The following is a 16,914-nucleotide window of genomic DNA, read 5'->3' as shown; positions in this document are numbered from 1 at the left end:
CATCAAACACTGGAGGGTTTCTATGTTGGCCCAGCACAGTTCCCCAGTTCCTGCTTCACACAGCATTTTGTAAAGGTGTGTCTTATCACCTGAGGGTAGGAGTCTATCTAGGGAAGCTCTCTGGGTGTTCTCTGAAGGTTGAGCTTTCAGAGAACACTTGGGTGGGAAAGCTTTGGGGTGAGTCATCAAGAAGGGGAAATCACCACTTTGCTTCAGGATCAGTTACTTCTTTCCAAACTATGGAAATATTGCCACCTCTGGGAGGGAGAGAGCAGCAACTTAACACCCTCCCTCCAATAAAGCTCCATGGCCTTTCATCCCTGGATGTCTTACCTCCCTTTCCTAAGAAGAATATGTGTGAGGGGGGCTAGTGAGTGGCTGTCCCATGAAGGCCTGGCCACAAAACACTTGTGCCTCTTTTATGAGAACAGACTTCTTAATGCAAGTTACCATAAAGACTGTACTTTTTTCATTTTTCCATATTGGTGTCAAATACTCTAAGAAAAAAATGTTCCTCTTACCTATGGTCATAAATTAAGAAATATTAGATTTCTGGGTCCTTAATATTTTTTACTACTCACTAGGGTCCATTCATGCTCTTCAGAGGAGATAAATCTAAAAGGCAGGCTTGACATCCTTCCTGTGGAGAATTTATAGTTTTCCCACAAAAATAATTTCTAAAGCCAGGCCTCAGAATGGATAACTTACACTCTTACATTGGGCTGTAAATAGACATTTTTGGATCAGCTGTCTCTAGGATCCATGATTCAAATCCATGCTTGATGGATGAGATGAGAATGGCAGGAAGGTTTAGGATAAAGATCTGTTTCAGAATTCCCATCTCCCCAAATAAGCAAAAATCCTCCTAACTGAAGAGCCAACACTCAGAAGCTCATGAAGACTGAGGCCCTTTGTAAAGTAAAAATCAATTCCTGCCCGGCCAGGCGTGGCTCAGTGGTTGAGCATTGAACTAGGATCCAGGCGATCAGGGTTCGATTCCCAGTCAGGGCACATGCCCAGGTTGTGGGCTCGATCAATGACTCTCTCATCATTGATGTTTCTGCCTCTCTCTCTCCCTCTCCTTTCCTCTCTCTAAAATCAATAAAGATATAAAAAAAATTATAAAAAAAAAAAAATCAATTCCTGTAATTGGAGAATAGAAATTGCCTTTTTAAGGAGCTTCTAGAATTTAATCATTTCACCTACAATTTTGAACTAGAGAACTATGGTTTCAAGAAAATTAGTGAGTATTGTACTATTAATTGGTGAGTTTTACTCACTTGAAAACACAAAGATGGCCTTGTTCACATCTGTCAACTCACTCCTTTATTCAACAATTATTTGTCTTATGTGGATTTGGTTTCTGAAAATGTTACCCAATTCTAACTTCTTATGAAGATCCAGTAGGTACGGGGAGAAAAGGGAAGTGGTATTAGGGAAAATTTATTTACCACTTCGAAGTGAATGCAGCCATGACATGGTATTCGTATTCTGCTTCCTGCCACTATAGTTGGTGACTTCAAAAACCTCACCACAGGCCCAAGGGCAGAGCCTTCTGCTCACAGTTCCTTATTTATCCTCCTGGGTACCAAAAAATGCCAAGCTTCTTGGGAGCCAGGCCAAGGAAAGGAGGGGAGAATCTATGCTGGCCTTGCCTCAGAATGAAGGCTGTAGTTTAGTGTGTGTATGTGTTTGTGTGTATGGGGAGTTTTTGTGTGTGTTTTTTTAAAAACCACACAAGACATTCTAAATTTCAGAGTATAATTTCATACAAATATTTTCTCTGTACTTCAGAACTCCTACTAAGAAGTGATTCCCTTCTCTTTCTTTCATTGAATAACTTTCTAGATAGAAACCCTGGGGTTTTGTTTACTCTTTAATCTGTGAAAAAAATGTGATTTTCCCAGAAACTAGAGCAGAGTTATGGTGTTCCATCTCTCTTCTCCTACAAATAATTCAAGACTCTTCTAGCCTCTTTGGAGAAGATGTTTAAGGGGTGACACACCACTCCACATAAAGGAGCAAGTTATGCTGTGCATGGAGTGAATAATTAACTGCATTTGAGTTTGGGTTTTAGAACACTGTTGACTTAAGCAAAATACGCCTGCAGTCCAGCTGCAGCTTGAGTTTTCTTGCTTTACCCTATCCAATACTGTCTGTCTCATCTAACAGTGGCCCTTTTCAGACCTTTCCAAGTACAAAACCTTGACCAAATCTTCAAGCTCCGTTCTGCACACACGACTTGAACACATCTGGCTGATTTGAGCTTCTCCTTCAGTGAATAACTTCCACTGGCCTAAAAGACAAATACAAAGTGGCCCGGATATGTAATACATGAGCAGAGCCAATTAGGAGTATAACCAATATCCCCCATCCTTCCCCACTCATGCATTGACCCACCAGGGGATATAAATGCCAGGTGTTTTCAACAAAACAGCCCCCAAAACACTTTTCTGGGGGCCATGGAATTTTCATGGAAAATGGGCCATGGAATTTTCATTTTGACACACAGCATTTGCTAAGAATCCCCAAAATAATATATAACTGACTCCTCAAGAATAAAATTTAAGTATTATTCTTGGAATTTTTACAGTATATTTAGCTTTTGCAAAATGCCCCACTATCAGGTTGTTACTATTTAGGTGGTTCACTTGGCACCAGGTCAGATAAAGCAGTTTGGAAAACACTACCTGTTACATTACTGGGGTTTTGCTTACTTTGGGGGGCCCAAATGTTGGTTTGGCTTACTTGATTATTTACTGCACTTTTCTCTATTCCTGCCAACCTCTGTTAAAAAGTGCTCAAATCTGCTTTTTGCTAGGTCTGCAGCCTGCCCTTATCCCCTCTTTAGCACCCCTTAATCCCTTCCTATGGTTCCTTATAGAGCTCCATTTTCACATCCCACATGCGATCCCATCCTACTCCAGGTAAACATGGCTGTATCTCTTCTATTCCCTGTTTTCTCCTCTCCCTCCATGGAACTGCCCACACTTCCAAAGTGTCCTTGCCAACTTCTCTATTCTGCATTCTGTCATACTAACTCAGCAAACATTTTTGAGCGCACAACTCTGTGTTGAGCACTGGAAACTACCCCAGTCTCTGGTTCATTCCTTTTCTAACTTTCCTGGTCCTTGAGAGTGGCAAGATCTTCCTTTTCCTGCTATCATCTTGCCCTGTCCAATAGCATACATAACCAACTGCCCATCTTGGACAGCCTCTTCAGTCTTCTTTATATTCTTGCACTCATGATGTCACACCTGGAGAACTCTTAATCCAAAGTTAGCAGGCTCCTTTTAATTCCAAAGCTATGTTTAATTTTTTTTTCACTAGCCACATAAAAGCATGATCCCCTTCTTTACAGACTCAATTTCTCTGTTCCTATTTCCTTACTTTATCCAACTCAATGGAACGGTAGAAGGAAAAGGAAGATTTGAGCAAGGAACCAACTTTTACTGAAGCCCTACTGTGTGCCAGGACCTGAGAGATATTATATAAAGGGGGTCAGGATTGTTCTTCTTTGTCCCCAGATGACTCTGCAGGATCCTCTCATTCCCCACTTCCCTGAGCTGCACAGAGTCTGAAGCACACACTGTCTACGTCCATTACACACCCCAAATCCTACTTGTTACTAGCAGAAAGTTGTTTAAATAACCTTTCAAGTCCCCCAGTGCTTAGCACATTGTCTTGTTCACAGTATGAATAGAAACATATTCTTTGAAATAAATTGGTAATTTCAAAAGTCACATAATTGATCCTGGGATCCTACACTCTGCATTCTTTATTCCTTACTCAGATGTAAGGACTCCCAACTTCTCCATTTGAATTCTCTTATTGCCCAGTTTATTGTCTAATAGTCTCCTATATAACACAAAACTGATCTCATTAACCTTATTTCCAGAGGCTTATTGGATAACTCTACTCAGATGGCTTTTAAGCATCTTAAGCTAAAGATTCCAAGTGAAACTCATTTTTTCCACCAATACCTGCTTCTTCTTCAAAGTTTCCCATTGGTGAATGGTATTACTAATTCACCCAGTCTATAAAGTTGTTAATATTGGAATCATTCCAAACTCATTTCTCTCTTTGATACTGTTAATGATTTAACATCAGAGATGTTTCTCACAGTGACCTCTGCTCCTCTAACAGACTTAATACTGTATAATCACTTTCTAATTAAGACTATTACCAGCTTTTTCACTAACAGTCCAACTTCACTCCACACAGCAACTGCATTTTTTACTTGCTTAAAAACCTTCACTGGGGTTCTCTGGTCTGGAGATCAAGTCCAACTTCTTAGCATGGCATATTGGGCTCTACAGAATCTGGCTTTATCAAAGTAGGTGCTTAATAAATCCATCTGAAAGCCAAGAAACATCCTTCCAAAACACCATTTTGATATCACTACACTGTAAGCATAGAGCAACTACCAATGCTACTTGCCTTATATCTGAACTTCTCACTGGCTTCTTTCAGGCCCTCTGACTATTTCTTACCTCCAACTCTTCTCATCTTTCCATGCACCCTATGTGGTCTTTGTGATTGTTCTTCACCCACCCACACCCACACCCACACCCACACTTCTTGTTTGCTCCTGTCTGAGTCTTCTCTTCGGCTGCACTCTATTCCTGGACTGATTCCCTGACCTGTTGCCCAGTCACACCCTTCTCTTTCAAAACACACCTCCTCCTGAAGCCTTCCTCGACTAAGCCCACCTGGCACTCATCTCATTGTTCTTTGAAGATTCCCCTGAGCATTTAGGTATTTAACTCCTCAGAAGTATACTAATTCATGGTGAAGGCATTTTCATGTTCTGTCTCGCCCATTAGAATTCCCTGTGGATAGAAATTCTGTCCTTTATTCCTTCAGAAGGGCTCCCCACCCCCCAGTGCCTAGCAGTATCTAGTCCCTAGGCTCCATCTAGTGTAGAAAGTGGGAGAGCTACAAGTATGCTTGAGTGCCTGAACGTTTTTAAAGAAACATTACCACCCAGGGGCAGTTCCAAAGAACCAAACAGAGCTTTGATACAATACAAGAATCATTTTCTCTGTCTCTCATCCCCACCACCAGAGGACATACCCTTCCAGATGTGAAGTCTCCACAAATACACCAGATCTGGAATCCTGTGAGCTTTCTCTATCTTGAGACTCTGGGTTTAGCAGTCTCATTAAGGATATTCAGGAAACCTTGATCTGAGGTAGCTTATGCTCAACTAAATCTGGATTTGTATTCACCAGGCCCAGGCTCTTCAGTTCACATCCAGGCACTCCATTCCCCAAGTCACCCAGAAGAGAGATAAAAAATCCTCTGATGTTGATATTGAGCATGGCTAATGTTCATTGAGAACACAGAGGAACTTTATTTGGGGCTATGCACCACTGAAAACTGGATGCGTTCTCCAGGAAGGAGTAAAGAAAGAGAAGTACCACTTACTCAGGGTTGTCCTGGTCACAAGCTTGAAGTGATGGAGCTCCTCAAACATCCTTTTGGAGATTTTCTCAATATGGAAATGCTGGAGGATGCCTGGGGCCAAACAAAAAAGTATGACAGGTGATCAGGCATTCTCTGTCTGGAACCACCAGCCCTTTTTTCTGCTTGGGCTGAGCATATCATCTCATTACTGGGGCTTAAGAGTATCGAGCTGGGCTGTGTAATGTGCTTAACCAGGAACTTGGATGGCTCAAGGATTATAATTAACTCCATTTGTTTTCCTGGGCTCACTGGCCTCCCCCTGGTTCTCCAGAGGATGAAGATAAGGGAAATTGTGCTGCTGACCATGGGACCTCCTCCTAAGGAAAGCTACATGGAATCAAACATAGGTGCTGGTTGGAGCTTCTGCAGCCAGAGGCAGTATTAGAAATTCTGTCTTTGCTTCAAGTCTAGGTAGACAATGTCCCTGCCAAACCACTGGGATGCCCTCTTGGCTACGCGGTGAGAGCCAGCAGTGGTATTGCAAACAGGTTGTTTGTGTAAATGGAGAAGCCATTCCTGTTCTTGAACTCACCAAAAAGCATATTTTCCTTTGGGGAATATTCACAGCTCCTTTAGCTTTCTCTTATAAAAATGGGAAGAGTTAAAATAAGGGGGGGGGGCATAGTCTCAACATTGCCTGAATAGCTTTTATCAAAATAACATAAACAACTGAAAACTGCCTTGCAGTTAAGGAGCAATATGTTACCAGCCCACTTAACTAGTCCTCAAGAGGTCTACAAGGAGCAATGGGAATGAAGCCTGGGTTTTTCTCTGCCCACCATGCACAGACCTTGATTACCCAGCACTATGAACAAGGTTATTTAGATGCAAGTTGAAAAACATCCACACAGTTCTGTGGGGTGTGAGATGTTGCATGATGAATAGTAGGCCCACTCCTGAGGAAGCCAACAGAACAGTGCTTAGTCCTAGGTGACCAGTTATAGAAGAGCTAGGGAGTTGAAGACTGAAAATCAACAATCCTATGTATAGAGCAAAAATAAACATGGATGAGAAACATATGTGTGTTCTAACACATTTTTTAGGGGTAGGAACTCTTTCTTTCAAGAAAGAAAGGTGGTTGTGAAAAGGGAGAGAACCCTCCCCCCAAATACTAGAGCAGTTATTTCTCCAAGTATGGTCTAAGTGCCATCTGCATTAGAACCACCCAGCTATTAGTTAAAAATTCAAAACTTTAGAAGCTACTCAAGGCTACTGAAGTCACATTTCATGGATGGGGCCATGTAGCTACATTTAAAACCACCTCCTTGTATGATGCTGGAACATGCTTAAAGCTTGAGCACTCTCGAGCCTTATGCAGGTGCCAGTAGAAAAAAGATTTGCATGATTTTCCAACTGAAATCTCATCTCTACATTTGTATTCCTAGAAAACTTGACCAGACTAGATCAGCACTTGTCTTTTATCTATGGGATGGTTTGAATCGTTGTAGGATTACAGTGAGCACAGTGTGGCTTGCTATAATACGCATAATCAAAAAAGAAATTGGACATCATGACTGGGTTTGTTCCTCCAGTGAGGCTATAATCTTGAGGGAAAGGATGATGTTTTAAATTTGTCTTACCCCAGAGTACACAGCATGATTCAAGAGACTTTTGCATTTTACCGAATGAATGGATTTTCATGTTTGTGGAACTTCATGTTGGAAGGAATGGTAGACTAAATTTTGATAGTTTGCAACCCTGGTTACACACTACAATCACCTTTGTAGCTTTTTAAAAAACACTTAAGCCCAGGCCACACTCCCAACCAATTAGTCAGAATCTCTGGGGGTAGGCCCAGGCATTTGGTATTTAAGAAAAACTTCTCCCAGATGATTCTGATGTGTAGCCAGGGTTGAGAATCACTTCTCTAGCCTTGTTTGTGTGAGAAAGACAACAAACCCCAAGGGTCAATACTTACTTTTTAGCCTAGGCCAAGATTCAAGTTAAAGGCCATAATATTAACTATATTAGTCATGTGTTAGTTTCTAAGCAATCAGGAAATCTTCTGACCCAATTGGAGGAACAGGCTGAAGCAAAATTAAGGTGAGTCTTCCTTTCCTTCCCTGTGGCTCCTTTACAAAAAAAAACCCAAAACACAAAACAAGACAAACAATAAAAAACTATAGAAAAATTAATGTTGTTTTGCTCACCCTTTCGAATGGTCCAAACATGGACCTCTACCTGAGGTGGTCTCTCTGTCTCCAGTGCTATTTTTCTGGTAGTCTCTCCATCCTCCATGAACACAGACTCATACACAGGCATCGTTTCTTCTCCACAGAAGTAGCCTTTGCTGTCAAAGCTTTGGCCTGGAAGTTCTTCTAGAATTAAGAAGCAGGTATAATTTTGTCACAGTTTTCCAAAACTAGAAGTGAACTTCTGAATTTGTCTCATTATTTGTAACACCTATATTCATCAAAAGTGGACAATCAATAAGAATATTCTTACAGAGATAGAAGTTACACCCATATTTCATTGTGTCAGCTTAGGCTGCCACTATAACAGCCACCAAATCACAAAGGAGCACATGACCTTTCATTTAAGTCCACAGGATGACATAACACTGACCTACAAACTAAAGTCGATCCACCAACCACCACATGAGAAGTGGACCTTCATGAGGAGGAAGAACTTAAACAGGTATGAATCTCTTAGGCAATTAAGGGGACAGGATTTTCTATGCTGAGTGAGGATCATGGTCTGTCTAGCTCAGTGTTACCAACAAAGACCTAGGGAATGGGCTGAAAGAGGGCTTTGGTTAACGTCCCTGACATCACTTATACTTAGAAAACATCTATGACACTCATTTATGTGCATATACTTGCCCAAATGATCTATCCAAATTAGCTTGACATTTCTGAATGCTCTTTGATTTGTTTATAAGGGGAATGATAATACCAAATCAACACCAGTGCCAAAAACTAGATGTCAGATTAGTCATATGCATGCTATACCAAATGAATGGTTGGAAGACACACAAAAAACTGGTCAACTCCCTCAACTATGGATCATTTAAAGTATAAACTAAACTTGGATTTCAGCTTCCAGGAATAAAAATACCACCTCCCAATATTCCCCATTCTACTCCAACCTCCTCATTCCTTAGACCCTATCAAGAAAAGTGTTTTCAGTTGGCTATCTGTGAGTTAAGGGTTTCTTTGCTGGCCCCTCAGCACCTTCTTCAGCTGTGTATTTAAAGTGCATACTCAGATCAGGAACAACAAAGAGAAGCCATGGACACCCTGAAAACTTTGAATAAGTGCAGCAAGCATCTGTAAAAGTATCTGATATAAGTGTTGAATGTTGTCCTGACTGGTGTGGCTCAGTTGGTTGGAGCATTGTCCTGTACACCAAAAGGTTGTGGGTTAGATTCCCAGTCAGGGCACATACCTAGGTTGTGGGTTTGATCCCAATTGATGTCTCTCTCCCTCTCCTTTCCTTTCTCTAAAATCAACAAAAAACATATCCTTGGGTGAGAATTTTTTTTTTAAAAAAAGCATTGACTGTTGAGTGCTTTGGATCCATGATCCTAATTAGAAAGATCACTTTTATTCCTGGAAGCTGAAATCCAAGTTTAGTTTATACTTTAAATGATCCATAGTTGAGGGAGTTGACCAGTTTTTTGTGTGTCTTCCAACCATTCACTTGGTATAGCATGCATATGACTAATCTGACATCTAGTTTTTGGCACTGGTATTGATTTGGTATTAGAATGAGACACATTTAGACCAGAGGTTGTAATCAAAGAGCTATTGCATGTCTCTTGCTGACCAGATAACTTTCCCACCCCCACCACCATATTGGCACAGTAAGAACAAAACCAAATCTTTTCTTGATGATTCTAGGTTGGATTACTCAGTTTGTAGATTATCCTAGAACCAAGCTTCCTTTCTCCTTGACTTTCTCTTCAGTTATTTAATTCCTTGGTGGCCCAGTCTAAAAAAGGTGATATGTTAGGTATTTAAGGGGTGTGCTAGCACTGTTCAAATGGGTGAAGGGGGAGGAGATCACTAAATGTACAGGGACTCCTATGTATATAATTATCACCTTTAGAATGAGAGCTGAGTTCATTTGTTAAATTTTGCTCACCAGCTTAATACTAGCTATGGTTATAACTGCCATATGAAATCCATGAAGGCACTGGAAGTACCTACAATATGATAAATATTCTCCCAGTGTCCTGAAGAGTCATCCTACACCAACATCCCTTCCCCTTCAAGAGCTTAATTCACTCACCAGAAGGGATCCACAAACAACAAAACCCATTAGTGACTCAGTGTTGGCTGGCACTTGAAAATGTTGTGTAAAACAAAGTGTGTCTTTTGAACTACTAACTTGGGAACATCCTCATTCTACAGCCTCCACCTCAAGGTGCTTTCTGATCACTCCACGTTCACTTAGTTTCACTTCCTTCCAGGGAAGCATGCCATGCTTGAAATCATTTCTGGCCATTCCCACTTCCTAGGGGAATGCTCCTGTCCTGAGCCCCCCAGAACTAAGAAATTAAGAAACCATTTCCTTAAGGAAGTGGTGATGACTGATGAAGATGTTTTAGCCCAGCCCAGGAAACTTTTAAGTCTTAACAGGGGCTTTTTATGCTGTAATCCCAAAGGAATTGTAATTATGGGAATTCCTGGTATCAGGGTGGTATAGTAGGGTGAGAGGGGAAGTGGAAGTCCTACACAACCCTGTAGATGGCCACTGATAAGCCAGGCAAAGCAGCCTCTACCAGAGCAAAGGCAAGAGTGAGGTGAAACTCACATCCTTTATTTTGGCCCTAGTTTGTTATTGAAGGAGCCTGCAATCATTTGTTAGAACAAAACTTTTGGCTGAATCATCAGTGAATTTTGTCTCTTTTCCCTTCTCAACATTAATACCCGAATTTACTGTTTTTTTTCCATCAATCTTTAACCCTCCTCAATCCTTTGTTCCTTTTCTTCTGTCATATGTTATTTTCTAAAAAGGTGGTGATGTCATGATATTCCCATTTCTCACTCTGTCACATTATTCAGAACTCTACTCAAATATCTCTTTAGAGAAGGCTTCCCTGGCCACTCTTTGGAAAATGTTCACCTCCCATTTACTACCACCTGATTCTACTTATATTTTCTTCACAGTACTCATCACAACCTAAAATTACCTTATTGGTTTGTGTTGATTGCCTTCTTTTCTCCCATTAGAATGTAAGAAACATGCCAGGAAGTAGCCTTTATCTGTATTGTTCATCTCTCTATTTTCAGTGCCTATAACAGTATCTTGTACACTGGAAGCACATAATACGTATTTCAAGATGGAATGCATGAACAAGCGCATTCCCTTTGATGCTCTGAAGTTGCTGAATATCTGCAGCTGGTGCCCTGACCTCTGGATCGTGACTCCTGTTAGGCAATGTGACTATCAGGAGTCATTCAATATGCAGACACTAATGTCTGGCTCCCTGAGAGACAGGTACACAGAATGGGACAGACACTCTCACTTCCATGTTGCTCAGTAAGTCCTCTATCTCTTGTGGAATTGTGCACCTGGAACCTGTATAATTTGTTAACCAGTGTCACCCCAATAAACTCAATAAAATGCAAAAAAATAAAACCAGAGATACATCAAAACAAACAAACAAAATAATAAGTCCTCTATTTCCACATACCTCAGTAGAGTGGGAAAGCAACTTTTTCAGAGAAACAGGTTTAGTCAATCAGACCCTTCAGTGTATTGCCAATTGAAATTTTGGAGAGCAGTTTTAAAAATAATATCTTTTATTATTTTTTCTAATTACAAACATAACATACATTGAAAATTTTGAAAATACAGATAAACCAAAAGAAGAAAATAAAAATTACCCATAATTCGGTCACCTAAAGATACTCACTGTTAATATTCTGCCATATACTCTTCCAGTTTTCTTATTTGTCTGTCTATTATAGATATTTTATTTTTTTAACACATAAAGTGGGATTATATTATATGTATTGTTTTGTAGCTTGCTCTTTGTACTTAACAAATATATTGCAAACATCTTTCTGTGCCATTAAATCTTGGTCTACAGTGATTCTTTTTGGTTTTATTATTTTGCTGTGACCACTTCTTCTTTTATTGTTGACACTGTAATAAATGCCCCTCATTTTCCTCTCCTTTGCCCCCCTCCACCCATCCCCTGCTCCCCTCCCATGGCCTTCATCACACTATTGTCCATGTCTATGGGTTATGCATATGTGGTCTTTTGCTAATCTCTTCACCTTCTTTTATCTAGTTCCCTCCAACCCCCGACCCTCTGACATTTGTCAGTCTGTTCCATGTATCCATGCCTCTGGTTCTATTTTCTTCATCAGTTTATTTTGTTAATTGCTATGTACTATGCCACAGTACAGATATACCATAATTTATTTAACTGTCCTCATAGACTTTCAAATTGTTTAGTTTTTCACTATTGTTAAAAGCACTGCAGCAAAAATCCTTGTTTGCATATCTGTGTATGTCTGTTATTACTTTCTTAGGACTCCTAGGAGTGAAATTGCTTAGCCAAAGAGTATGGAAAGTAAAATTTTTAATAAATATTACCAATCTGAGAGGCCAATTATTTAAAAGCAATGCCTGTTCTGTGTCCTGTTCTCACACCTTTTTCTTTTTTAAAATATATCTTTATTGATTTCAGAGAGAGTAAGGGAGAGGGAGAGAGAGATAGAAAATCAATGATGAGAGAGTTGTCATTGATCAGCTGCCTCATGCACGCCCACAATTAGGGATCAAGCCTGCAACCCAGGCATATGCCCTGACCAGGAATCGAACCGGGATCTCCTAGATCCTAAGCCAACACTCAACCGCTGAGTCACGCCTGGCTGGGCTTCTCACACCTTTTTGATTCGTTAACATCTTATTTGAATCACCTGCATCAATAAAATCTTAAGCACCCAATGAAATGGGATTTGGTCTCAAGATCTGAGGTTCAAATTGTAATGTTATATAATGGGAGGATTTATCTTACCTGGGGTAGTTTAGGTAGCTATTATTTTAATCTGAAATTATCATGTTGTATTACTTATATTACAGGCATTAGACCCTTGACCAAAGAGAAAATTGTGTTAGTGGACTTACTCGTAACACTAAAATGTTTAAGGATCCAGTGAGATCACAGACTTGGAAGATCATAGGCCATCATGACTGGGTGGCCCCCAGGTCCATATCAAGATCAGAATGTGCTTTCTCCCAACCCTTAATGAATACATTTCCCCACCATTTTTAATGGCCCGATTCTCTACTCCAGATCAGATAGCTCCTGTTCTTCCTACCCACACCCTGCCCATTTACTCTGGAAGATGAGGGTCATTACATTAAGAAAGGTTTTGTTTGTAACATTAATAAATGCTTTTCAAACTTAAATGTGCACTGAATCAACTGAGGATCCTACTGAAATGCAGATTATGACGCAGTTGGCCTGGGGCAGAACCTGAGAATTTGCATTTCTAACTAGGTTTCAGATGTTGCTGGTCCACAAATAACACTTTGAGTAGCAAGACCATAAATCACCCTGGGCCTAGAGCAAGGGTTCCCAAACTTGTCTGCAAATTAATATCATCTGGGGACATTTTTAAAATTTCAAAGTACAGGCCGCACCTCATATCAATTAAATCATGATCTCTAAGGATGGGACACAGGTATTTTTAGAAGCTCTCCAGACCACTCCAATGTGTAGACAAACTGTGGAACCACTGGCCTACATGATGATGCTCAAAAAATATACATTGAATAAGGTCATAGTCACTTGATACTAATGAGGTATTCCCTAAATTGAAGGAATAAATAATTTAGCTCTCTGTTTACATTTTAAAATGTTTGTGTGTTTTTTTCAACTGTGTTTACAAAAATGCTTTGCATGTAAGCATAAGAAATGATAAATTAATGTCCTTGGAAGTAATTAATTCATTCACTCTTAGAATGTTGAAGCTAGAAGGACCCCAAGAAATAATCTATTTTAACCCTCTTATTTTGTAGAGAAGAAAACTGAAGCTCAGAAAGGTGAAGTGACTTGTTCTAGGTCAAACAGGAAACCAGTGGCAGAGCAAGGGCTAGAGTACTTGATTAGCAATCCCATACTCTGTGAACCCCAATACTACAAACTATATTTTTAACTAGCTCATGTGTTAAAACCACTATTTAAAGAATTAATTTGCCATTTTTTATTAGTTTACATTTTCTACTGGCCTGGAAAAGACAATGGGCTGTAGGTGACCTGGCTTCTATGCCTTGGTTTTATTATCTATTTGTGTGACTCTGGGTAAGTCACTACTTATACACCTCTCTTACCTTTAACAGAGAAATAATAATATCGTGATAGGATTTTAGTCTTGGAAGGGGGCTTAGAGGACAACTGTTCTAAGCTTTTTATTGTACAGGTGAAGCTCTCAAGGCCCAGAGCAGATAGGGCACATTTCCAAGGTTGCACAGCAACTTAGATTAGAACCAAAACCCACTCTCCTTCCACTATACCTCACCTGTCTCTCATCCTATCTCAAAAGAGTATTGGATGTGATTATGCTTTGATGAGTTAAACAGTAATATAAATGAAAGCTGCTATGTTCTTCCTAATCATCATCATAACCTAATTTCTCTACTATTTATAAAACCAAGGCTAAAGTTTGGCACTTAGGGCTACATGGAGTCAAAGGTATGGTTGACACAAACAAATCCTCAGTCTAATTCTTAGTAGGGCATTTCTTCCAAGCAACTGTCTTACCAGTCTTTCAAGAGAGGAGAGAATGCAGTTTATTATTAGTAGAACGATTATCATTACAATGATATGGCAGGTTGTCTATGTTTCTGATGCTCACAGAACATTGAGAATGACTATGTGGAGATCTCAGTCAACCAAAGGCAGGGCTTCCAACCAACGCACCTTTTGCCTTTTTACCTGGACACACCTTGCAGCACTTTCCATCTATTTTTTGAGGGTACTTGCATGGGTATCGGTTGGGGCAGTGAATTTTCTTACACTCTTGTTTGGTGACATTACAAGTACACAGCACACACTCCACAATGCCAAATGCCCGGAGGTTAGGGTGCCAGGATTCGCCATGAGAATAGGTCTTTCCATTGGAAACACACACTGGAAGAGAACACAATACTGGAAATTAAAGGCTAGGGAGATGAAATGTGCCCCTGTGCTCAGAACCCAAGCCCTGAACCCCTTAAGACATCAAGCATCTTTAATTTTTTACATGGCCATGGAGATACATTTACAGGGAAGTCTCTTCTAGCAAAAAATACAGCTTGGGCCTTGTTCTACCATCAGGAACCATTCATTTTCTTCAGCAGTAGCCTTGGGTGCTCACAAGTACCTGGCAGTCAATAAGTAAATATTTTTAAAGTGCAGGAATATATGAAAGCAAAGTTCTATCTGTCCTGGGTATCTGATAAGGAGCCTCTAGTAGAATGTAGTTTTAAAGGCTGCAGTTCCATAGATAATTCATATGGCCCAAGTGCATGTGCTTTTTGGCATGAAAATTTCCCAGAGAGATTTACCACCCAGGGAGGCTAGATGCAAAAACTACTGCTCTTTCCAATGCGTCAATTTTTTCCCCCCAGATTCCGAAGCAAATCCATTCAGAATATCAAATACCGTGACAATCTGATCCATCAACACAAATGGGTATGGAGCATAATGGTGCTGGCCTAGGAAGGAAGGTGCTAAGACAAGACTGGGAGTGAAAGGATCCACACCAACCAGGAAAGTGGTGAAAGGTAGCCATATTTGCCTATAATCTTTAGGCAGTGTCCTCTGTCCCTCACCTTGTAGTGGCTGTAGAGATTAAGCTGGAGCAAATCACTGCCAGAGCTAGAGATATCCTTTGGTGGCCTCACATTTGTTGAGTGGGAAGTGAAGTCACTGGCCCCATGTTTTCTGACGGGCCTTGTAAGAGCAAGCATCTGGTCTGCAGGCTGAGGGGCCTATGAAGGGAAACGGTCACAGGAGCATCCTTCAACCAACACATATCCAGCTCCTACTATAAGACATGGAGCTAGGATCCAGGATAAGAACTGCATAGGGCTGTGAATGGGGAGGTCTGAGAATGAGTTATCTCTCTTTTTGAAAATATTGAGACATTTTGGAGATTTCAAGCCATAACTGGGACTGAACGTGTTTCTCATTTTTACCATCACCTCATCATACCCAGGGAGACCTGTCGACATCCCAATCAACAGCATCTCTAGGGTGGGTTGTATCGCTTAAGGTGGAGCTAGGGTGGGAGAAATAGCCCCACTTGGGGCGTTTCTAGGAATTGACTGATTTGGCTGCAAGACAGTAGCCTCAGAAGAATGAATCATTGGGCTATTTCTTTCTCATCAAGTCCACTGGTTCACATTAGAAAATATGGATGATGTTGGTTGCCTTTTCTTGTCCTTTGCAAGAGCTGCTAGAGTACTAGGCACTCCAACAGGTCAATCTATGTAAAGATTTCCAAGAACCTAAGAACCTAAACCAGAGAAATTCCCAACATTACAGTAAGATACCTGAACCATGAGGCTCAGGGCTATAGATAGAATCACATGACAAGACAGGAAAGATGTGTTGTTTTCTCTCCTGCCTTCACCTCTTCTCTCTCCTCCCCAGATAGTGACAGTCCCTTCTAAACAATGCAATCAAATGGGTATATTGTCTGCTTCAAGAAAATTTAGGCTGGACTCAAGCTCAAAATGGTGGTGTTTGGTCACTTCTCCTAGACTTTACCAAGGGATCAAGTACATGTATCTCAGAGGAGCACATAGTTAGAAGGAGAACTAAAAAAAAAAAAAAAAAAAAAAATGCAGGCAGGACTCCGAGTGTTACATAGCTAGGTTCCGTCTGCCCTAAATGTTTGGACTAAGGAAACAATTCAGACTGGATGAGAGCCTATACTCTGAAATGCAATGGGGTGAGGTTAATTCTCTAGAAGGAAACAAAATCTTTTCCCTGACAACAAATTCTCAAGATGATTTTGAATGCATCCATCTAGGGCCTTAGGAGTTGGGGGTGGGGACAAGTGATTTTACAGTGAACTATAATAGAAAGGTCAGGAAAGAACTGCTGCAACCAAGTCAATGGGGGGCAGTGAATAAATATGAACCAGCTGGGGCCTTTGTAGGACATGGAGAAAATCAAGGGATGAGCTTCTGCCCTGAAAATGAAGAGGCCTATAGAAATTATGGGATTTAGGATGTTCAAAATCCATTTCCCCACACTTTTTTTTTAAAGAAATTTTCTTTAAGTATGTTTTTATTGATTTTAGAGAGAGAGGAAGGGAGAAGCATAGAGAGATAGAAACATCAATGAGAGAGAAACATCATCAATCAGTTGATCGGCTACCTCCTACACGCACCCTATTGGGGATGGAACCCCCAACCCGGGCATGTGCCCTGACCAGGAATTGAACCGGTGACCTCTTGGTGCATGGAATGATGCTCAATCCACTGAGCCAC

The 16,914-nt window shown here is 40.6% G+C and overlaps 1 protein-coding gene across 3 annotated transcripts in view; it reads right to left on the bottom strand.

Moving 5' to 3' along the window:
- Positions 1–1,489: 1,489 nt before the first annotated feature.
- Positions 1,490–16,914, bottom strand: part of CHRDL1 (chordin like 1) — a 120,423-nt gene continuing 104,998 nt past the window's right edge. For all 3 annotated transcript variants that reach the window (XM_087813679.1, XM_016198234.2, XM_016198239.2), the window contains 4 exons: positions 14,354–14,563; positions 7,620–7,787; positions 5,431–5,520; positions 1,490–2,296 (listed from right to left, as the gene is read on the bottom strand). In XM_087813679.1, the coding sequence (XP_087669805.1) occupies positions 2,166–2,296; positions 5,431–5,520; positions 7,620–7,787; positions 14,354–14,563 (599 nt within the window). In that variant the 3' untranslated portion in view covers positions 1,490–2,165. The remainder of the gene's footprint in view (positions 2,297–5,430; positions 5,521–7,619; positions 7,788–14,353; positions 14,564–16,914) is intronic.

The sequence above is a fragment of the Miniopterus natalensis genome, chromosome X, assembly GCF_054644295.1.
Source record: "Miniopterus natalensis isolate mMinNat1 chromosome X, mMinNat1.hap1, whole genome shotgun sequence".
Classification (NCBI taxonomy): domain Eukaryota; kingdom Metazoa; phylum Chordata; class Mammalia; order Chiroptera; family Miniopteridae; genus Miniopterus; species Miniopterus natalensis.
The sequence above is the reverse complement of the archived record's forward strand: the minus strand, read 5'-3'. Positions and strand labels throughout refer to the sequence as shown.